Consider the following 23,512-nt stretch of genomic DNA (forward strand, 5'->3'; position numbering starts at 1 on the left):
GGGGGCGGGTGCAAGGCGCCAGCTTTTGCTTTGTCCTCAGCCAGCCAGCCTCCTGCTCCTTCATTGTGCCCACCACCTTCTTTCCTAAGTGCAAAAAGCCCCTGAAAGCCCTCGCGACCCTCCAGGTAAAGGGACCGCAGCCCCGCTGCGGCGCCGGCTTGGGATCCCGCGTCTCCCCCGAGGAAGCGAAGAGCCGGGGGCCGCCGTCAGTCTGGCTTCGGGATCCTCATCAAACGCAGGGCTTCCACATCCAGAACGACGCGCCCCGGTGCCGAAGGCGCCCCGCCGACTCTCCAGCTCCCGGAGGCGGCGGGTCACGTGCGTCCCAGCCCCAGGCGCCCCCTCGGTGGTCACCCGCCCTCCGGGTCTGTCGGTGGTCCGTTTCGCTGCGGGGCGGTCGGTGTTCTCGGCTCGTGGCCGCTGCTCGGTGCCTGGAATCCTCCCAGGAACCGGAGGACGCCCTCTGCCTGCCCTGCGCGCTCTGCCCTCGCCCACCCTTTCTCTCTGCTCTTCTCCGCGGTCCTCTGGACGGAGGGAGTCCCGCTGCTGTCACTTACTCTAGTCAACTAACTTAAGTCCAATATTTTAACCACACTTTTATCTTTCTATCTTTCATCTTTACTATTCCCTAGTAGAAGCTGACGTCCCTAGGGCATCTGTCTGTTTGAAGATGTCCAACATAGGCCCAACCGTGTTTTCTGCTCTGTGTTAAACTCATTTGAAGTTCAGGCTGCCAGGCGGAACATAGACCAGAGAGCTTTCCGATTTGCCTGAAGGTGGAGGAGCCTGGGATGGCCCATGCAGATTTTATGATCACAAGATTTCTCCCTCATTGATCTTTCGATTCTTTGTTAGGGGCAGCTTTATTTCAACCTTTTGAACACCCAAAACATCTTTTTACTTGCCTTTTTAGTTTTCCTGCTCAGAGGAAAACTCGAACAGGTCTTCGAATTTAAGTTTTAACCAAGAGGTTAAGGACAGTTTTCAGAGAAAGGTAATGTCTGAAAAGTTTTCAGGTTTGTCTCTGTTAAACAGCAAAAATGCAACTGAGTAATTAAAGATCTAATGGGTTTATTAGACACCAGGCCGAGGTGGTTGGCCTTTTTCAACTCTGGCTCAAACTGGAGACAAGGGCAGGAATGGGCCATATTGATGAAGTTCTAGAACCTAGGTGAGGTTTGGTGGGCTGAGGTCCGGAGCCGATGACCAAGAAAGAATTCTTGAGACATCTTTGGTGCAAAATGGTGGTTTATTAAAGCACGGGGACAGGACCCGTGGGCAGGAAGAGCTGCTGCCCCGGGTTGTGAGGGATGGCAGGTTATGTACCCTGTGGTTGGGGGAAGGTGAGGGGAAGGGAGGTGTCAGTGGAGTTTTCATATGCTAAAGAGGGCCTACAAGGTGCCAGGATGTTCCAGGCCTGCCGGAGGCCTTGCCCTTGCTGCTGGATCAGTGTTGTCTTTAGACCGGCCATTAACATTAAGATCTTTGGGAGACTTTTTGGTGGGGTGTCACAATCCTGCTATCAATCATCTTTGTTAGTGAGATTTAGAACATTTGTAAGCCAAGGGAGACTCCTGTCTAGCAGGATTGTGAGCTCTGTAAGTTAACTATTTGCTTATTGTTCATGGCAGTCAGGGCTGCCTGAGGGATGCTACACTTATGGAGGGGAAAGGGTGACGAGGGGGTGCAAGGCGCCAGCTCCTGCTTTGTCCTCAGCCAGCCTCCTGCTCCCTCATCATTATCACTCTCATCAGCGACTGTGGGGCACAGTGGAGGGCGTTTTTCCAGAAGAAGGGGACTTCAGGGTAGCTTTAGATCAGGAAATTCCATGATACTTCCCCCCTTTCTTTCCCTCCTTGATCCATCTCCCTCTTTCACTGCCCAGTCAGAAGAGAAGATCCATCATTCTCTTCTATTTCTTCTTTTCTATTTTCTATTTTCTGTTGCTTCTATTGTTCTGTTCTTCTATTCTGTTCTTCTATTGTTCTGTTGTTCTATTTTCTTTCTATTTTCTATTTTCATTCTCTTCTATTTGTAGGACACTTTGGGGTCCCTATTGGACAAAACAAAGGGAGCAGTTGACTTTCTTTTACAGGAGTGTGAAGGGCTGCAGTCACTGGGGAAACCACGAACTCACTTCTAGTGCACCTGAGCCTCTCAGGATCCTGCCAAACTCCACCAAAGCACCAGGCAGCAGGCTGAACAGGAGAGTGTGGGGTTCCTGACTCTGCTAGAGGAGAGGACGCACAAGTAAGGAGGGACCAATAAGCAGCTAAAGTTGAGGGCAGAGCAGAAGAAAAGGTGTGAAGATAAGCCACCCCCACTGATGAGATAACAAAAGGCAAGCTGAGGGGAAAAGGCAAACTGGCATTCCACAAACTCCTTCCCCTCCCACCCAAGGTGGAATAAAGTGTGACAGTCCTCAAGCACTAATGACTGCCCAAGAACAAAGAAAGAAAAAACAAATGGTAATGGTCAACTGATAAAGATCACCAGTCATGCTGGACAGAAAGTCTTATCAGTTTGTTATTGTCTTCATGATTTACAAGAAAAACTCGATCTTAATTAATAATAGCCAGACCTCGGGGATGCCTGGGTGGCTCAATTGGTTAAGCAGCTGCCTTCGGCTCGGGTCATGATCCCAGCGTCCTGGGATAGAGTCCCACATCGGGCTCCTTGCTTGGCAGGGAGCCTGCTTCTCTCTCTGCCTCTGCCTGCCATTCTGTCTGCCTGTGCTCGCTCTCCCCCCCCCCGATAAATAAATAATATCTTTAAAATAATAATAATAATAATAATGGCCAGACCTCCAGGAACCTATAAACTCAACTTCCTGGGGCCCTAAAGTCACCTTTCCCTCCACAGGATTAAAAAACAAACATGAACAACAACAAAACAAAACCGTATATTATCAGTCGTTTCTCAGTTATAATGCAACCTTTTCTCCCCCCCCCCGCCCCGAGTCCTATACCTCTGCTTTAATAAAACCCCTTTTTTGCACTGAAAACATCTCAAGAATTCTTTATTTACTGTTCACTCTCAGACCCAAACATCAACTCACATTACCCAACCATCCTGAGACTAAGTGTCTGGAACCTAAGACCTTGAGTGAGCCAAGAATCACTTGTTTAAATTGATCTCTCCACTTTTATCAAGAGAGTTGTTTGCTCTAATTCAGAGATCAAGAAAGAGAAGGATAGTACGGACCAACACCCATACTTGCCTGACAGGAAAACATGAATTCCTGATGTGAGGGTTGAGCAAAACACTGGAGTCAAAAATAACTCTTAAATTTTTTTGTTCAGAGCACTGGAAGGACGGGAACAAAGGATTCCAACTGAGAAGGAAACACTGTAAGGTACAAAATTTGTTAGGGAGAATACAGGGAGTTCTGTTCAGGACCTTGAAAGAGATCTCCATCCATCCTATCTCCATTCCTGCAAGTGTCTGAATCCTGTTGTTTTTGATCCCTGGGTCTAAGTGCTCAGCTTCGCCTCACCCTGGAAGCCTCCCTGCCTGCCTCCTCCCAGCAATCAGATGGTTTCCTCCTGGTTGCAATGAAAAGGCGCATATCCAGGTCTGTAGCCAAGAGGTGGACATTCCCTCTGTGACTTGCATACCTAGCTGCCTAGGCGATGTGCTACTTGGGGGACAGGGCACACGGTGAATCCCCAGTGGGCTTGCCTCTTGGAGAAAATTTGGAGGGTAGGATCTTTAGGCCATCCCTGGAGGGGCAGGCAAGACAGGGAAGGATGAGGGGAAGAAACCAGCTCCCATTCCAATGGGGTTATCATCAGAAGGCTTGGAGAGAAGACCTAGAGGTCAATTCCCTGGTGGTCTAGTGGTTAGGATTCAAGGCTTTCACCACTGTGGACCAGACTCTATTTCTGGCTAGGGAATGTGCTTTCTTGTAAAGTCTCAGCACCCAGGAGCAATATCCTTTGTGTACAAAGCAGCAGTTTGGCGGTGTACCATAATGTAGTAGATGCAGAAGGATTTGGTCTCCCTGCAATTTGGGAAGCCCTAAAATGGGATGAAGGAAGAAAAATGATGGCGATCTACTCCAGTCCCTTCTCAAAAGCGCTGAGGTTGGCCCAGCTCCTCACCCTCTGGAGGGGTCAATCCCCTTACCTGTATGCCCTATTTCTCTTCCTCCACACATCCTGGTTTTAGTCATATCTCCTTTTTCACACTTGGGGCAGGAGTGACTTTAGATGATGAAGTTCTAGAACCTAGGTGAAGTTCAGTGGGCTGAGGTCCAGAGCCGATGACCAAGAAAGAATTCTTGAGACCTCTTTGGTGCAAAATGGTGGTTTATTAAAGCACGGGGACAGGACCCGTGGGCAAGAAGAGCTGCTGCCCCAGGTTGTGAGAGATGGCAGCTTATGTACCTTGCGATTGGGGGAAGGGGAGGGGAAGGGAGGTTTCAGCGGAACTTTCACATGCTGGGATACCCGAGGCTTGCAGCTTGATCAATGTTGTCTTTTAGCCATCCATTAACATCAAGATAGTTGGGAGATTCTTGGTGGGATGTCACAATCCTGCTTTCAATCGCCTTTGTTAGTGAGATTTAGGTTCAGAAGAGATTTAACTATATTTACATTTCCTTCTACCTCAGCCTCCTTCAGTTTTGTTTATGGAGGGGAGGGTGACATTAGGGTTTGAGAAACTGAGTTATTTGCTTTTGGAAATTGTGCTGTTGATAAGGTAACTTCTTTGTAGATCTCTAGGACAACTGTAAACCAAGGGAGACTCCTGACTTTTAGGATTGTGATTTCTGCAAGTTAACTATTTGCAGTCAAGGGTGCCTGAGGAATGTCACACACATTACCTAGGGGAGCAGGTGGAGAGGGGGGTGCCAGCTTTTGCTTTGTCCTCAGCCAGCCTCCTGCTCCCTCATCATAGAGACCCATTAAGCAGCATGTGTCAAAGCTTAGACAGTCATGCAGAGATTCAAGTCCAATCTACTAAGCTGCCATTACTGAAACAATGAGGTAAGCTTCTGGTCATAGCTGCTCACTTTTTTTTTTTTTTTTCAGAGTACTCCTCCAAATAACAACTATAAACTGAGGATAAAATATGTTTCTAAAATATTATCTCAAAGTGCTGAGGAGACTGAACAAAAGCAGGCAGTCACAAGACAGAACTGCATATAGTGAGTTTTCTATTTTGCAAGGTTTTGGCTGAGAACACACCTTGGTCTGCCCTATTTGGGTCAGCTAAATTCCAGTACAAAACCAAATTGTCTTACTGAAAGACCCCCTTTATCTTTCTCCTTGCTGAAGGCGGAATTAAGTAACTTAGTAACTTGTTCCCTCCATAACTAGATACCAGCAAGCACGTATCCTGTGCAAACAGGATGCCTGTTGTTCCCTCCATAACTAGATAACGGCAAGCACGTATCCTGTGCAAGCAGGATGCCTGTGATCACCCGATCTGTCAAGAAGGAAAACAAATGAGGAACAGGGCTATTCCGGAGTAATAATAAGTCAAGGCTGTCAAGGCTATTCCGGAGTGATAATAAGTTAAAGCTGTGTCCGTGCCTTGAACCCAACAATGCATAATTTCAAAATTTCCAATCAGACCCCTGTAACCATGCATCTGCTTCTGTAAGCTCGCTTCCTGCCACCCCAACCCTGCCCTATATAATCTGCTCCCCAACCTAGCCCGGCACGCTCAGTCTCCGGAAGGCTGATGCGTCCGCAGGTGCCTGTGTAACCAATAAACCTCTTGCAGCTTGCATCCAGTGGAGGTTTGGTGTCTGCTTCTTGGGTGTGGATCGAGGGTCTTTCATTACTGGATTAAAGGAGCAGAGGACAATGTTTGGGCAAGCATGGCAGCTGAAAAACCAAGAGGTGGAAAGGAATCTCAGAAAGGAAAAGGAAAGTTGCCTATAAAATTCTGCCCAAGTTTCTGGCTAACTCCTCCATAATGCATGTTGGGCAGCCTCCAAGTAGTTCAGTTAAAGCTAAAGTGACAACTGAGATTTCACCTGTCATCCATTACAAGGGAGAGAATTTGCAGTTTGATATCAACCAGGCCTGCTTTTATAAAAATTCGGTGCTTTTGTAATACATAGCAATCCAGAATCTCTATGTGCACCATTCACTGTATCCACAATACAATCTAAAATACTGACATATTACTCTGATATTACTTTACCCATGCTCAAGATAAGACAATCATGGGAGACTGACCAAATGTTGAAACTAGGAGGCAAGAAATACTAAGCCACAACTATGACTATTTCAAGAATGTGAAGGAAAATATAACCATAACAAAAAGTTAGAAAAATTTGGAAAGAGAAGCAGAAAATGAAGAACCAAATGTAAATTTTGAAATTGGAAAGAGTTCTCAAAAACAACCACTGATGGATTTAACTGCATATTGGAAATGACAAAAATGCAATGAATTTCAAGAGAGAGGGTCGCTTCTGGTTGGCAAACGGGAGAAAAATTAGAACCTTGGACCACAAGGGTCAACCAATAACTAGGCGGGGATTAAATGAGAGGGATGAAAAGAACAGCATGTCTTTTTTTTTTTTTTAAGATTTTATTTATTCATTTGACAGAGAGAAATCACAAGTAGATGGAGAGGCAGGCAGAGAGAGAGAGAGGGAAGCAGGCTCTCCGCCGAGCAGAGAGCCCAATGCGGGACTCGATCCCAGGACTCTGAGATCACGACCTGAGCCGAAGGCAGCGGCTTAACCCACTGAGCCACCCAGGCGCCCCAACATGTCTTAATCTGTACAATTGTTTACATAGTTTTGCATTTTTCAAAATTGAGCTGTTGAAAAGAAGAGAAGAGCACTACCTGCTTTAAGACTCACTGGGGTGCCTGGGACACTCAGTCGGTTGAGCATTCGACTCTTGGTTTTAGTTCAGGTCATGATCTCAGGGGTCATGGGATGGAGCCCCTTGGCAGTGGGCTCCATGCTCAGCAGGAAGTCTGCTTGAGATTTTCTCCCTCTCCCTCTGCCCCTCCATCCCTGCCCTCTCTCTCTAAAACAAATCTTTTCTTTAAAGAGATTTATTATAAGCTACTGCAGGCAAGGCAATGTACTAGAGGCAACAGGATACACCAATAAGTAGGCTGAATACCCCTAAAACTATCCTCTGTTTGGTGAACTGGTTTTCAGTAAAAACCAGTTCAAAGAGGTTCAATACATGGTGTTAGAACTACTAGTGTCCATTTTGATGGAGAATGGAGATAAATCTGTGTAGGCCTATGGCTACAGGAGTTTGGATTTTATTTAAAATGCACTAAGGTCATCCTCATTTCTCCTAAAACAACAAAAACAACAACAACACTATTTTACATATCTCAATCAGAAAAACAGCTATGAGGGCACTATTTCATCAGTGGAAATTACAGTCTCCTGGAGAGGAAGCATTTTGGAGTTGTTTCTGCACATGCTCATACATGGGACATGTTCAAGTTTCCCAAACACTTGGCTCTAGGAGTGTTTATACTGTGGGCCTTCCTTCCCTTCTGACCACATTGTGCTCTAGAGTCCACAGTAAATCCCTGGCGGCAAAAGAGTCACAGTCAGTGCTGGGATTAAAAGCAAACCAAAAACCAAGTCAGTACTGTAAGGGCCTATTTAGCCTCGTGACCCTGCCCCTCCCCTTCAGGGAACTTACTTAGAAACAAGTCCCGGAAACCAGTCCCAGGTAACAAAGCCCAAATACAAGGGTGGGTCAGGTGGAGGTATCCAATCAGTGGGGGCGCATACTGTCTCCCTAGCTACCAAGGAGTATGGGTCCCGTCCTTTGGGTGCCCTTTGGGCACCAATTCTGACAAGGTGATAGGCTAGTTCAAATATCTACTATAGGGTAAATTATAATTCATTTGGTCACTTATGTGTGACCTAGCAGGACTGTGCAACTTTCTCTGTGTTACAGTCTCATTGGTGACCTGTGTGTGGCCAGGCCCAACCACTTGGCCTTTGCCTTTAAAAGCTAGTCTGTAAAGAAGAGAGGGGTCGCCTCTTTGCAAGAGAAGGCCCTGGCCGGTCATTTGATTCTCTATGCTTGGCGCGAAATAAAGCTTTGCTTGACCTTCACTTTGTATCAGTCTCGATTCTTTGACCATGGACCCAACATTGGGGGCTTGTCCGTGATCAAACAACGAGAACTGAGCCAGCATCAGAATTTCTGGGAAAAGTCTCCAGAGGTAAGATCTCCATATTTTATTCTGTGAGATCCAGTCTGTCTGGTTGCAGAGACCCAGGGTATGGCCCACCAGGGAGAAGCTGGACACAGTCAAGCTTCCCACGGTTGGAGTGGATGCGGGAACGCCCCATCCCTCTTCCGGTAGATCATCTAGGGGTTCGAGGCAGTCAGGGATCGAGAAAATCCCCACCAGCGGGTGGTTGCAGGAGACCTAGAAAATCTCCACCAGCTGCTGGGTCTGGTTGTCTTTGTCTTGTCTTTTTGTTGCCTATTGTGTTGCTCATCCCCAGGGGACTGAGAAAATCCCCACTGGCGAGAGTCTCTAAGGGGCCGAGAAAACCCCTACCAGCAGCAGGCTCTGCGTGAGGGCCGCTGAGTCTGAGGTTGTTTTTGTCCTGTCTTCTTGTTGTCTGTTGTGTTGTTTGTTGTGTTTGAAGAATTGGGGCAAGCAGAGAGCAAGGGGATTCTGACTTTCATTTCTCTGTTCCTCCTAATAGATGTGGGGCTTCTCCCTTACTCATTTCTTGTGTTAATGGCTGGCTATAACTGGAGCCAACTGTGGTTAGACTAACTGGAGACAGAGACTTTAAGGGATATTTCCAAGCAGCTGCCGAAACTCTCTTTGTTTCGGGGAAGTTCCTTGCCCTCTCTGGCCCTACAGGGACTGACTAGCCCCTCCCCCTTGCTGACAGGAAAGCTTGGCGTCTGCTCCTCTCTTGGAGCTGATGAGCCCTAGAACTGGGAACCCTTTCTCTGCCTTCTGGTGGCACTTTGTTCTGTTCTTCACTGTTGGGAAACAAGAAGAGCACTCCCTGGACCTAACACCCCCCACTCAGGATCTTCCCACCCGGGTCTCAGGTAAACATTCGAAGCAGAGTGGGCCCAGATGGAACGTAAATCAGTATTTGAACTAAGTTAAATTTGTTGGGTTAATTAGGATGAACATGTCTTTTGAGTTAACAGTAGTAAATGTGAAACTTCAGAGTTTTTACTTAAGGTCAAATAAACTGGTGTTATTTGTTAAAATCTGTTAACAAAGAGATGGCTAAACTGATGGTTAATTGTCTGTCTCAAAGTTTTAATAGTTAATTGTTAAAGTAGCTTTCAAAGTCTTTGGTAACCTGAAACTTTATTTTTTTTTTTAAAGATTTTAATTATTTATTTGACAGACAGATGGTAGGCAGAGAGGCAGGCAGAGGTGGGGAGGGCGAGGAGGGGAGACGGAAAGCAGGCTCCCTGCTGAGCAGAGAGCCAGACACAGGGCTTGATCCCTTGAGCCGGCCTGAGCCAAAGGCAGAGGCTTTAACCCATTGAGCCACCCAGGCGCCCCTAACCTGAAACTTTAAACCAAGTGGGATAAAATGCTAGAGCGTTGGTTGCTGGAACTAGGTTTGTGCTTTTGAAATCTCTTGGTAAACATGTTTTGTGCTTAACTGATTCATAAATCTGCCTTCTAAGAATTCTGTTGTAACAGTTCACAATTGGTTTATATTTAGTCTTCACCAGAGGTTAAGGTATTTCTAAGAGCACAAAATTCTGTTAAGTGTAACTAAGACTGATGGAAATAAGGGAAGCAACTTTGTATGTAGGAAAGTAGGAGATATGTAAAAGAGAGATAAGGAATGGGAATACATTTTGTTAAAAGTAAGAAAATGTAATTTTGTCTTAAATGAAATGGTTGTTTGGAAGAAAATGACTTGGGACAAAATCTGAATGTAAAGGAAAATTATAGAAGGTTTATGAAGGATAAATCTTCAGGAGAAAAAAATTTAGGTATGGTCTGGACGGACTAAGAAAAAAAGAGAGAAAAAGACCAGATGCCTGATCCTGTTTGAATAAGAAAGAAAGAAAAAATCACCCCAAGGTGATTTAGCACTCTCCTGAGGTGCCTCTCTATATATTATATTTCCAAATGAAAAGGCCATTTGGCCTTAAGAGACTGCAAAAACACCCCATTACTATCCCCCATTGTACCACCGGTGTGGGACAGAGGAGGGGCCTCGGAGGGCAAATGGAGCACCTGCCCTAGGGATTAGGCGTGCCCCACTGATTTTAAGGGACCCAAGCCTGGGCTCTCCTGGACAGCAGAGGCTCACCTCCGCCCTGCTGGACTAACAATAAGAGGCTGGGGACAACTGACTGGATCTGCCCATTGAACCAGGAAAGCCCCAGGGCCACTGTGTGAGTCAGACCCATTCGTAAAGAATGGAAGGGGAGATTGATCACCTCCCCTTAGCCAGGAATACCCGGTGGGGGTGGGGGATGTCCAACCTGTTTAAATCTGAAGAGTGCCTGACTGTGTGAATCTGTCTGTATGGCTCTATTGCTTCAGCTACGGAGTCTAAGTGGGCTGCACCCTGAGTCTCGCAGGGCATGATATGGCATAACAGTCACCTACTCCACAGAGTAGCCTGGTCCAGGGCTTATACGAACAGACCTTAGTTAAGACGCTTCTAAGTTCCTGTGAGGGACACAAGCAGGACAGCATCTTAAAGATCCCCCTCCTTTGTCTGCAACATCATTCACAATGGGAGGGAAACCCGGTAAACCCGCTATCTTAAGACTGCATGCTTGGGGCACCTGGGTGGCTCAGTGGGTTAAGCCTCTGCCTTCAGCTCAGGTCATGATCCCAGGGGCCTGGGATCGAGTCCCGCCTTGGGCTCTCTGCTCAGCAGGGAGCCTTCTTCTCATCTCTCTCTCTCTCTGTCTGTCTCTCTGCCTATTTGTGATCTCTCTCTCTGTCAAAAAAAAAAAAAAAAGACTGCATGCTTAAGAATAAAAAGGAATGACACTGGTATAAAAAAGCTGATTTTCTCTCTGTTTAAAAGGGCAAAGTTTTCAGGGCGCCTGGGTGGCTCAGTGGGTTAAGCCGCTGCCTTCGGCTCAGGTCATGATCTTGAAGGACCCCAGGTCAGAACTATAGTATAGCCTATAAGTTTTAACATTCTTTTTATAACCAGCTTATGCTAACTGAGAAACTGTAGCTAGCTGACGATAGATAAGGGAGTCAGCAAGCAGCATAACAGGATAACGAATAGCGAAAATCTGTGTTTAACCCGGCTGTTTCTGGCTTCTGTATAATAATGCTTCTAATGCTTTGCTAAGAAATGAAAAATTGCTTAAACCCTCAACTCTAAGGAGCGGGAGGCTGGCTGAGGACAAAGCGAAAGCTGGCGCCTTGCACCCCCCCCCTTCACCCACTCCCCTTGGTAACATGTGTGACATTTCACAGGCACCCCTGACTGCCCTACAAGAAGAGCAAATGGTTATCTTGCAGAGATCACAGTCCTGCAAGGCAGGAGTCTCTCTTGGTTTACAAATGTCCTTGAGATTTACAACAAAGAAGTAGCCTTATCAATAGCTCAATTTCCAAAGACACATAACTCAGTTTCTCAAGCCCTAACGTCACCCTCCCCTCCATAAAAAACCCGAAGGAGATGGAGGTAGAAGGAAAAGTAAATAAAGTTAAATTTCTTTTAAGACCTAAATCTCACTAACAAGGACATTTGATAGCAGGAATGTAACATTCCACCAGGAGACTCCCAATTGTCTTTATGTTAGTGCCTCATTAGAGGGAAAGTGGCCTTGGCTTGATAGTAACCAGGCCTTCAATATCCTGATAGTGCTTTCATTCGCATGCGTGGGCTAATCGGCCAGTTCTGCTTCTGTAAGATTGCTTTGTCTGCTTTCGCGCAGTCCCCTGACCCAATTCACTGACGCCAAGTATGCCTGTTCAAACTGTCAACCAATCAGCTCAGCCCCACCCGAAACTTGTTTGTACCTGTCTATAAAAATCCTGCACTACCCCAGCCGGGTGTGCTCGGTTAGCTGGAGCTGCCGACCACCCGCCGGTACCTGCGTGACAATAAACCTCTTGCTGTTTGCATCCAGTGGCAGTGTTGGATTCTTGGGTAAGGGGATCCGCGGGTCTTTCAATCTCAGGGTCCTGGGATCGAGTCCCACATCGGGCTCTCTGCTCAGTGGGGAGCCTGCTTCTGTCTCTCTCTCTGCCTGCCTTTCCATCTACTTGTGATTTCTCTCTGTCAAATAAATAAATAAAATCTTAAAAAAAAAAAGGGCAAAGTTTTCTTAGTTTAATTGATTTGTTAAAAAATGTAAATGGCTTTCTCTTTGCCTGCCCAGAGTTGTAAATGAGTGAAAGGGTCCGTAGACTAAAGGACAAGACTGATACAAAGCGAAGGTCAAGCAAAGCTTTATTTCGCACCAAGCGAGAATCAAACTGACTGGCCAAGGCCATCTCTTGCAAAGAGGAGACCCCTCCCAGTCTCACAGACTAACTTTTATAGAGTAAAGACAATATGGTTGAGCCTGGTCACACACAGATGGCCAGTTGAATTACAATTCACCCCATGATAGTCATTTAATTCAGCCTATGACCTTGGCTAAAATTAGTGCCTTTGTCTGGTGTCCAAAAGGTGGGGCTCACACTCCTTGGTGGGTAATACTTGCGCTTTCCCTTGATTGGACGTTTCCACCTGGCCTGGCTCATCCTTGGTGGGTAGGGAGGTAATAACGTGCGCGTGCGCTTTCCCTTGATTGGATGTTCCCATCTGGCCGGACACGTCCCGGTATCTGGACTCCATTATCTCTGGTCAGCCTGACATGTCCTGGTATCTGTGCTCCATAATTGGGGCTATTTGGCCATGTTTCACCAGCCAGCCGTATTTCACCGGTTTTGTTTTTAAGTGCTTTCTCCCTGGGGGAAGGGGTAGGTTCAATCTAAGTTTACTGCATAAACAACAAAATGGCTCACTCTGGCTAAGTAGGCCCTTACAATGAGGTCTCTTCAACTCTTAAGGTTTTTCCTTGATATGCTAAGTTACTCAGGGAGTACTGCTAAACCAATGATAAACCTTGGGTTACATTTGGGTAAATTCTGTAACTACTCTAGAGGTTCTATACATTTCCTAAAGTTTTAATATTTTGATAAGGGTCATCACTTGATGTGTAACCATATCTATTCTGAGTTTTTGTCATTTGTAATTGTTTTAATTCTCTTGTGAGATGAATTCCGCCCTAAAGAAAATTCATATGAAAGACTTTCAGGACAAATACAGGTCTTTGATATGTTAAAATCCTGGAACTGAAATTGGTAGGAATTTCCAGAAGTAAAACCTGCATTCGGACTAAACCAGAATTAGCAACATGGGACCAGATGAACTGAAAGATTGTAATGTTGTGTCTCTTAATGATTTAAACAATTACTGGTTCTGTAATGTTTGCTCCTCCAGACTAGGGAAACTTTTTCTTAAGTTATCTGTAAAACAAATCAAGGCATTCAACTCTTTCTCTATATCTGAACCCTCTGAAACTCAAGGTCTCAGCAAGCATTCTTTCTTCCATGGCAATCAGTCATTTGCATAAATTCAATAAGAATCTGTTCTCCTTGTAATAGGACACCATTGGAAACACTGGTTATTTTACCAAGGCTTTGACTGGAATGTCATATTTGAAAAGACTCAGATATGACCAGACAGTTAAAGGAACTAAGGTTGACTTTATAAACCTGGAGCCCTAAAGCCCTTTGGAACTGTTGGCCTGATACCTTGCTTACAGAGTTCCCAGCAGCCTCACCAGGTGAGTAAAGGATGTCACTTCCTGGCAGGTTCAGGAACCTCAGGAAGAGTAATTCGCCCAAATCTGACAGGTGTTGCAAGCATGTCTCATGGCAAGTATGTGGCTTGGCTTCTAGCCCAGAGAGGCTACTAAAAGTTCAACCTAGAGATTTCTTATAAGAAGTTCCAGCAGGGACGCCTGGGTGGCTCAGTTGGTTAAGCAGCTGCCTTCGGCTCAGTTCATGATCCCAGTGTCCTGGAATCGAGTCCCGCATCTGGCTCCTTGCTCGGCAGGGAGCCTGCTTCTCCCTCTGCCTCTGCCTGCCATTCTGTCTGCCTGTGCTTGCTCTCTCGCCCTCTCTCTGATAAATAAATAAAATCTTAAAAAAAAAAGTTCCAGAAAAGCAGATTCTAAAAGATCTATATGATCACTTACTGTTCTTGCTGAGCTTATGTAAATAATTAGGCCAAGTTTGTTAAAACTGGACTTGTTTTTCAAATGAATTAGTTCTGATTTGGCTATTTCTGGAAATGAGGGTTATTTTAGAGAGAAAAATTATGTTTTAATAAGATACCTTTATGGGTGTTAAATTCTAGATTTGATTGTGTTTTTTTTTAAAGATTTTATTTATTTATTTGACAGAGAGATCACAAGTAGGCAGAGAGGCAGGCAGAGAGAAAGAGAGGGAATCAGGCCCCCTGCTAAGCAGAGAGCCCAATGTGGGGCTCGATCCCAGGACCCTGAGATCATGACCTGAGTTGAAGGCAGAGGCTTAACCCACTGAGCCACCCAGGCACCCCAAGATTTGATTGTTTTTAAATGCTTGTTTACCTAAGCTAGACAACTTGAGGTAAACTTCAGAGAAGTTGCAGGATAGCTCGTTTAGATGATCTTGCTTCTGCCAGTTAGTCAGCCCCAAATATAAGGTGGAAACTTCAGAAAATTAAAGGATTTTAAGGAAAGAATCTGACTGAGTTAGTGGGAATAGCAGAAATAGCCGCTGAGGACTATGGGTCATGCTTGCGGGGGACGAGAACTCTCTTACAGACTCTTCAGGAAAAAGGGTATCCGGTGTCAGCAACGAAAGCACAGCTTTGTCAGAGCCACGCCACTTATTTAGGCTTTGATCTCCATGAGGGAGTTCCTTGGGACAGTGGACTACTGTAGGCTGTGGATACCACGGTTCACCGAGACGGCCTGACCTCTACAAACTGGCTAAGGGAGTACTCATTATGATAGTGTGGACAGCTGAGGCACAAGGAGCATTTCGGGAATTACAAACAGCCTTACTGAGTTCCCCAGCATTGGCCATCCCAGATGTTACCAAACCCTTCCACTTGTATGTGGATGAAAAGGCAGGGGTGACCAAAGGAGTTTTGACTCAGACTCTGGGGCCTTGGCAAAGGCCAGTAGCCTATCTTAGCAAGAAACTAGATCCAGTAGCAGCTGGGTTCCCTGTTGCCTCCACACAATTGCTGCCATGGCCCTCCTGGTCAAGGATGCAAGTTTATTTACAGAAATGGACCAAATTAGACTATGAAGGGGATTGGGCTAAGACTAAAACAGGAAAGTTAATTCTTCCTTGAAGATATGTTAGTTTTTGTGGATACCTTTTCAGGCTGGGTAGAGGCTTTTTCTGCCAAACATGAAATGACAGGAGTGGTAGCCAAAAGCTACTAGAGGTTTGGGTTACCTCTTGCGATCAGGTCAGACAACAGCCCTGCATTTGTGAGTTCAGTCTCACAGGTATTGGCCAAGGCCGTGGGCATTCATTGGAAACTACATTGTGCCTACCGGCCCCAGAGCTCCAGTAAGGAGAGAATATGAACTGGACTATTTTTTTTTTAAAGATTTTATTTATTTATTTATTTGAGAGAGAGAGATCACAAGCAGGCAGAGAGGCAGGCAGAGAGAGAGGAGGAAGCAGACCCCCTGCTGAGCAGAGAGCCCAATGCGGGGCTTCATCCCAGGACTCTGAGATCATGACCTGAGCCGAAGGCAGAGGCTTAACCCACTGAGCCACCCAGGTGCCCCATGAACTGGACTCTTAAAGGGACATTGACAAAGCTAATTCTGGAGACTGGCGGTGGATGGGTGGATCTCCTTCCTTTAGCCCTCCTCAGGGCATGATGTATACCCTACTTAAACAAGGTGACCCCATTTGAAATAATGTTTGGGAGACAACCCCCCCCAACCCCGCCGCTCTGCCCTCGGCTACAAGAAGTTGCCCTAGCAGAAATTACTGATCAGTCTATACTCCGGTCACTGCAGGCATTGCAGTCTCTCTTGGAAAGAGCCTTCGCAGAGATCTGAACTGCCCACACTGGGACGGAGATGGAGGGGGAGCCACATCTTTGCCAACCCAGGGACTTGGTTTGGATGTGCCACCGCCAAGTGGGAGGCTTGGAGCCTCGCTGGAAGGGACCGTTTGCTGTCATCTCAACCACCCTCACGCTGGTAGAAGTTGAGGGCGATGGAGCCTGGATTTGCGCAAGTTACATCAAAGGAGCCAAGGACAAGAAAGCCCTCCAGAGATGGATGCCGCTTGCCGGTGGACCCTGCCAATCGTGGACTAAAGCTAAGACTCAAAATGATGAGTTCATTTAAGTTCATTGTTGCTCCTATTTTTTTTTAAAGAATTTTATTTATTTGACAGAGATCACAAGTAGGCAGAGCGGCAGGCAGAGAGAAAGGGAAGCAGGCTCCCTGCTGAGCAGAGAACCAGATGCGGTGCTCAATCCCAGGACCCTGGGATCATGACCTGAGCCGAAAGTAGAGGCTTTAACCACTGAGCCACCCAGGCGCCCCGGTTGGAAATGTTTCGAAGAAAATAATTTTGATTGTAAAATTTAGGATACTGAACAGCTCACTCCTGGACTAAAAATTGGCCCTCTATGGGTCTCCCCCCTTGCAAAAAGGTATGGCAGTCCTCAATACTACCTACCAGTAGAAGAAAATGTACGTCACTAGTTTGCTGTACACACCCATCTAAAGGATCCTTTCCTGCCATCTAGGATTTGTCCTTCCTACATTAATCAACTTTCAAGCCTGGAAACCTGGTAGGTTTGAGGCTACTTTATATGTTTCAAAGCTTCAGAACAAGATGTCTGGCTTTCATATTTAATTGCAAAAGACAAATCAATGGGTACTTATTCAGGGAAAAAAATACAAACGAGGGCCCCCCACCCCCTTCTCTGCCTACTTGCAATCTCTGTCCAATAAAATCTTAAAAAAAAAAAAAATCCAGGGGCGCCTGGATAGCTCACTGGGTTAAAGTCTCTGCCTTCGGCTCAGGTCATGATCCCAGGGTCTTGGCATCGAGTCCCACATTGGGCTCTCTGCTCAGCGTAGGGAGCCAGCTTCCCTTCCTCTCTCTCTGTCTGCCTCTCTGACTACTTGTAATCTCTATCAAATAAATAAATCTTAAAAAAAATCCAAATGAGAGTGGAGTTATCTGAAACCTACCAGTTCCTGTAGATACACTATTTCTCTCTGTGTCCTCTAAACAGAGACCTCTAGGATGCAACTTTTGCTAGACCTATGCAGAAAGTACAAGGGTGAACAGAAATCCTCAGGATCCTTCTCAGGCAGTGATTGTATTGATGAGGGAGCAGGAGGCTGGCTGAAGACAAAGCAAAAGCTGGCGCCTTGCACCCCCTCTCCACCCGCTCCCCTCCATAATATGTGTAGCATTCCTCAGGCACCCCTGACTGCCATAAACGATAAACAAATAGTTAACTCGCAGAGATCACAATCCTGCAAGACAGGAATCTCCCTTGCTCTACAAATGTCCTGGAGATCTACAAACAGGGAGGTTAACTTGAAATGCCAATTGAGTATTACCCCCACCTTAAAAGACCACCAGAGACGTGAGTCAAAGCCAATCAGCAAGGGTCGTTTATTGCAGGTTCGAACCTGGACCTCTGCGGGAGCTCATTGCTGATAACGCCGAGAGGTCCGGAGCTGGGTCGGTGCAGGATTTTTATAGACAGATAAAAACAAGTTTCAGGTGGGGCTGAGCTTATTGATTGATAGTTTGAACACAATTGGGAGTCTCCTGGTGGAATGTTACATTCCTGCTATCAAGCATCCCTGTTAATGAGATTTAGGTTTAGAAGTATTTACTTTTCCTTCTACCTCCGCCTCCTTCTGTTTTTCATGGAGGGGAGGGTGACATTAGGGCTATTGATAAGGTAACTTCTTTGTTGTAAATCTCAAGGATATTTGCAAACCAGGGGAGACTCCTGTCTTGCAGGACTGTGATCTCTGCAAGTTAACTATTTATCATTTTATGGCAGTCAGGGGTGCCTAAGGAATGCTACACATATGGAGGGGAGCGGGTGAAGGGGGGGTGCAAGGCGCCAGCTTTTGCTTTGTCCTCAGCCAGCCTCCTGTTCCTTCAACCTTATCAATAGCACAAAGTTCCAGAGGCAAATAACTCTTAAGTTCCTCAAGCCCTAATGTCTCCCTCCCCACCATAAACGAAACTGGAGGAGGCTGAGGTAGAAGGGAATGTAAATGATAGCAGGATCATAACACCCCACCAAGAATCTCCCAACTATGTTCATGTTAATGGCTGGCCTAAAGACGACATTGATCAAGCTACAAGGGCAAGGCCTCCTCCCGCACCTTGTAGGCCCTCCTTAACATATGAAAACTCCGTTGAAACCTCCCTCCCCCTCACCTTCCCCCAACGGCAAGGTATATAACCTGCCATCCCTCACAACGCAGGGCAGCAGCTCTTCCTGCCCACGGGTCCTGTCCCCGTGCTTTAATAAACCACCATTTTGCACCAAAGATGTCTCAAGAATTCTTTCTTGGTCATCAGCTCCGGACCTCAGCCCACTGAACCCCACTTCGGTTCTAGAACTTCATCAGTATCATCCTTTCTTTGGGTTCCTCACCAGTAGACACATATGAGACTGCTGCCCTGCTTAGAGACACCTGTAAAGGTAGAATTTTTGCCTGAGTTATCTCAGTTCCCAGAGTGTGAGACACAATGTAGTTTTTGTATCTAATACCAGGTGCTCAATAACATTTAATTTTGGAATGAAGTGATGCATCCAGCCTTGGTTGCTGTCACTCTGGGGTATAAATATAGCAGACATACTGAGTTTCCTGTTGTTAGGTGGAGAAAGAACACTTTGTAAATTTGAATTGTTAGAGAAAAATGACAGGCAACAGAGTATATATAAAATAAACTCTATTCTTTGAGATTTCTAAACTTTCATCCTTCAAGGAAATGGACATGTGCTGAAGAGCTGATGAACAGTCTGCAAAGACATTATTCTGGCTTATTCTTGATCCAAGTCCTTGACATTTTCTTCCAGCTGCTGCTGACTCCAGTTATCCACAGGATGGGGGTGGGGAGAGAAAAGGGTGAGGCATCTCACAATCATCAGTGAATCCGCATATTGATGTTTCTTACGTAGTTGTCAAATTTGCAGGCTGAAGAGCTGAGATTTCTGCAAACGATCCATCTGGAGTAAAAATCTAGAGTGGCTGTGAAAGTTGATTCTGAGAGATGAAGTCTTCTTGCTTTCATATTTGGGAATTTCACTTTTTTTTTTTTTTTTTTTTTTTTTTTTAGTTTTTCTCATCAATGGGGAAACTATTTATGACTAAGCGTTGCTGAAATAAGAAGTTTTCGTATTTCCACTGTTAGTTCTTACCTGAAATAAAAGAGAAAAAAAATTAAATGAGAATTTTTTATTAGTTCTGCTATTTGAGGCTGAAGTGACAGCTAAGGAAGAAGTGAAGCCGAGTGCAACCTGAAAAGTGGGTAAGTTGTGGTGGTAAACTACAGTCTGGAAATAGTTACACTAGCAGATTAGAAGGTAAGTCCTTTAAAATATATCATGTGCCCTGTGGTGTAGAATACAGGGTCCGACCACCTCATAATGCTGATAGCCCTGCTCAAACTGCTGCAAGTGGGCTAGACAGATCCCTACTGATGAGGGAGCAGGAGGCTGGCTGAGGACAAAGCAAGAGCTGACTGCCATAAAACGATAAATAGTTAACTTGCTGAGATCACAATCCTGCAAGACAGGAGTCTCCCTTGGTTTGCAAATGTCCTTGAGATTACAACAAAGAAGTTACCTTATCAATAGCCCAATTTCCAGAGACACAGAACTCAGTTCCTCAAGCCTAATGTTACCCTCCCCTCCATAAAAACCGAAGGAGGTGGAAGTAGAAGGAAAAGTAAATAAAGTTAAATTTCTTCTAAACTTAAATCTCATTAACAAGTATGCTTGATAGCAGGAATGTAACATTCCACCAGGAGACTCTCAATTGTCTTTACTTGATAGCAACTAAGCCTTCAATATCCTGATAGTATTCTTTGCCCCAATAGCCCTTCTGAACACCCCTTTGTCCTCACCTACCCAACTCCTGTGTATATAACCAACCACCCCTCACAACCCGGGGCGGCAGCAGCTCTTCCTGCCCATGGGTCCTGTCCCCGTGCTTTAATAAACCACCATTTTGCACCAATGACGTCTTAAGAATTCTTTCTTTAGTCGTTGGCTCCGAACCTCCTCACCCCACCGAACCTGACTTAGGTTCTGGGACTTCATCATTTTTGGCGAGCCAGCCAGGAGGCTTGTGAGTCTTTACATTTGGACTCTGAGCTTCGGTGCAAAATTGGTGAGTACTTTCTCTCCTTTTCCTATACTCTCATTCCAGGGCTTTTTCAAGGAGTATTGTCTTATTGGAACACTTGCATATCAATTGCTCAGGCTGTAATCCTCTAGCCCATGGCTACTCTACGGGGAGGAGAACGTCTGCCTTTTGGCTGTAAGCTAGTACCCTGGCCGGAATGGCAATAAGACCCAGAAACTTGATGGCCTCTCTTTATTCCTGTTCTTATAGAAAGTTGTCTCTCTTGGGCACGGGACAGCCACCTAAGTCACCAGGACGGCTGCTAATCTTAAGACTCCCGTGTGAGGTTTCCTCCTGATTGATCTAATGTGATCCCCTCCACAGGCCCGGTCTAGCCACTTCTGGCTGCGAGACCTCCACTGGGAGCCGGCCGAAACCAGTACCCGATTGAATTAAAACGCAACCGGGGACCGTTTCCTAGGGAAGTTGGCTGCAAGGGCCACATGTGTTGGAATGTCGCATAGACCATGATGGATTTCAGACTTTACTGTTTCTTGTCAGTGTCTTCTGCAAACCACCTAAAGCTATGAAATTGGGTAATTTCCCCTTGCCAAACTTTTCTAGTATTACCATGGGTTAATATGGCAAAACAGTATGCAGTCTTCAGGACATACGATAGCATGGCACAAGCATTTTAGTCCATTCACCAGGCACCCATCTGTAGCCTAGGATGCGATGGGGAAGTGGAGGGACGCCGGCACCCCTCCAGGGCCTCTTACGGCAGGAATGCCTTCTGGGGAAGGCAGGATGGTGATCAATAGCGTATATTGAGGGACGCCTCAGGTCGCTTTTGACACACAGGAACCTCTGACATATCCTGCGTGGGACACTACCCAGGAGTCAGGGGGGATTTGGTAATGGACCTTCTTTACTTTTCTGGAAGCATGGCCTCAGTAGGCTTCTTCAGTTCCCAAGGACTCTACCTTGGGGGTGCCTTTTAACCCACTGGAAATGATTTGGATTGCAAAACTTAGGAAAGGACTGAGCTCCTGTAACACTGCATGGCCTCAGTGGGATCTATCAGTTAGATCTCTGCAGGAAACAGGGCAAATGGACCTAGGGTGCCTGCATTGCTCATACCTAGGCCTTCATTGCTCTGCACCAGGACCCCAGACTAAGGGGCTTTTGCGGAATGTGTTTGCCCAAATGAGTCAGCTAGTAAACTTTCTCCTGACATATTGGATGGTAATTACCGTAAATAAGCCTTCTTCTAGTAAACCCAGGTTGCTGGGCCATCCCTAGCAAAGGGGACTCTGGCTTTATTTCTCTCTGTTTCTCCTAATAGATGTGGGGGCTTCTCCCTCACTCACTTCCCGTGTTAATGGCTATAACTGGAGCCAACTGGGGTTGGTCTAACTCGAGACAGAGACTATAAGGAATATTCCCAAGCAGCTGCCGAAACTCTTTGTTTCGGGGAAGTTTCCCTGTGTTCTCTGGCCTGACTTGGACTGCCTAACCCCTCCCCCCTTGCTGGTGGGAAAGCATGGCATCTGCTCCTCTGTTGGGGCTTATGAGCTCTGAAACCAGGAATCCCTTCTCTGCCTCCTGGCAGCACTTTGTTTCCTCTGTTTTCCCCTTCTGTTTCTGCACCAAGGTGCGTGCAGCCTGCATGACTAGCTTCTAGATCATGCACCACGGCTCCTTCTCTCTTCACTGTCAAGGAGCAAGAAGAGTACCCCCTGGACCTAACACACCCACTCCAGATCTTCCCACGCATGTCTCAGGTAAACATTCAAATTGGAGTGGGCCCAGGTGAAAAGTAAATCAGTATTGGAATTAAGTTAAGTTTGTTGGTTTAATTAAGATAGACATGTCTTTTAAGTTATCAGCAGTAAATGTGAAACTTCAAAATTTACTGAAGGTCAAATAAGCTCGTGTTATTTATTAAAATTTGTTAGCAAAGAAATGACTAAACTGATGGTTAATTGTCTGTCTCAAAGTTCTAATGGGTAATTGCTGAAGTAGCTTTCAAAGTCTTTGGTAACCTGAAAGTTTTAAAGTTTTGCTTGGATGACAAATGGAATTAAATTGTGGACATCCAGGTCCTAACCAAATAGGATAAAATGCTAAGTCATTAATTACTGGATGTAGGTTTGTGCTTTTGACTTCTTACTGCAAAGAAACTAAGAGTATTTAAATCTGCTGGTAAGCTTGTTTTCTACTTAACTGATTCATAAATTGCCACCTGAAGAATTCTGTTGTAACAGTTCACAATTGACTTAGGTTCTGGGACTTCATCACCTCCCATCACCTCCCTCAGGATCAATTTATTCTACATTCTACTCTTCTGAAGAAAAATGAAGACCTTTTACACCTCCCAGGAGATGTGCCTTGCTTCAAACATGTATATTCAGAAATAGTCTGTACTAGAAATAAGAGCATACTTTGCATGAAAAAAGATTTTCATGCTCCTAATACATGTCATTCATATATATATACACATATACATATGTGTATAAATATACTATTATATATATGTGTGTATATATATATATGGGAGGGTGATACCAAGGTAGGAGTCCTAGAATGTGAAAAACAGCAGGGTCCTTACACACAATCTGTAATATTGTGATGTATAAGAAATGTAAATTTGATCTTTGTTCTAGTTTCTGGCAGAACTCTTAAAATGCTTGGCATTAGTCTTTTGTTATATTAATGAGGTGACCTTGGGAAAGCCCTGGAGGAATGGAAGGTGATTACCAACCTTACTATTTGGAAAGTTCAAACTTTTAGTCTTTTTAAATTTTTTAAAAGATTTTATTTATTTGACAGACAGAGATCACAAGTAGGCAGAGGCAGGCGGGGTAGGGGTGTGGGGGGGAAGCAGGCTCCCCATTGAGCAGAGAGCCTGATCCAGGGCTCTATCCCAGGACCCTGAGATCATGACCTGAGCGAAGATAGAAGCTTAACCCATTGAGCCACCTAGGCGCCCCCAAAACTTTTAGTCTTACATATCCCCCTGACCTCTGAGGATGAGAGAGGGGCTGAAGTTGACTTCAGTCAACTGCCAATGATTTATTCAATCATCCCTACGTAATTGAAGCCTCCATTAAAAACCCAAAAGATGTGGGTTCAGAGTGTTTCTGGGTTGGTGAATATGTGGA

At 45.6% G+C, this 23,512-nt stretch overlaps 1 protein-coding gene across 4 annotated transcripts in view; it reads right to left on the reverse strand.

The window, feature by feature from the left end:
- Nucleotides 1-18,934: 18,934 nt before the first annotated feature.
- LOC101674699 (neuroblastoma breakpoint family member 6-like protein) overlaps nt 18,935-23,512 on the reverse strand; it is a 28,363-nt gene continuing 23,785 nt past the window's right edge. For all 4 annotated transcript variants that reach the window (XM_013048001.2, XM_045083148.1, XM_045083151.1 and 1 more), the window contains one exon: nt 18,935-19,420. In XM_013048001.2, coding sequence (XP_012903455.1) covers nt 19,410-19,420 — 11 coding nt within the window. In that variant the 3' untranslated portion in view covers nt 18,935-19,409. The remainder of the gene's footprint in view (nt 19,421-23,512) is intronic.

The sequence above is a fragment of the Mustela putorius genome, unplaced genomic scaffold (assembly GCF_011764305.1).
Source record: "Mustela putorius furo isolate JIRA1106 unplaced genomic scaffold, ASM1176430v1.1 tig00000695_pilon_pilon_pilon, whole genome shotgun sequence".
NCBI lineage: Eukaryota > Metazoa > Chordata > Mammalia > Carnivora > Mustelidae > Mustela > Mustela putorius.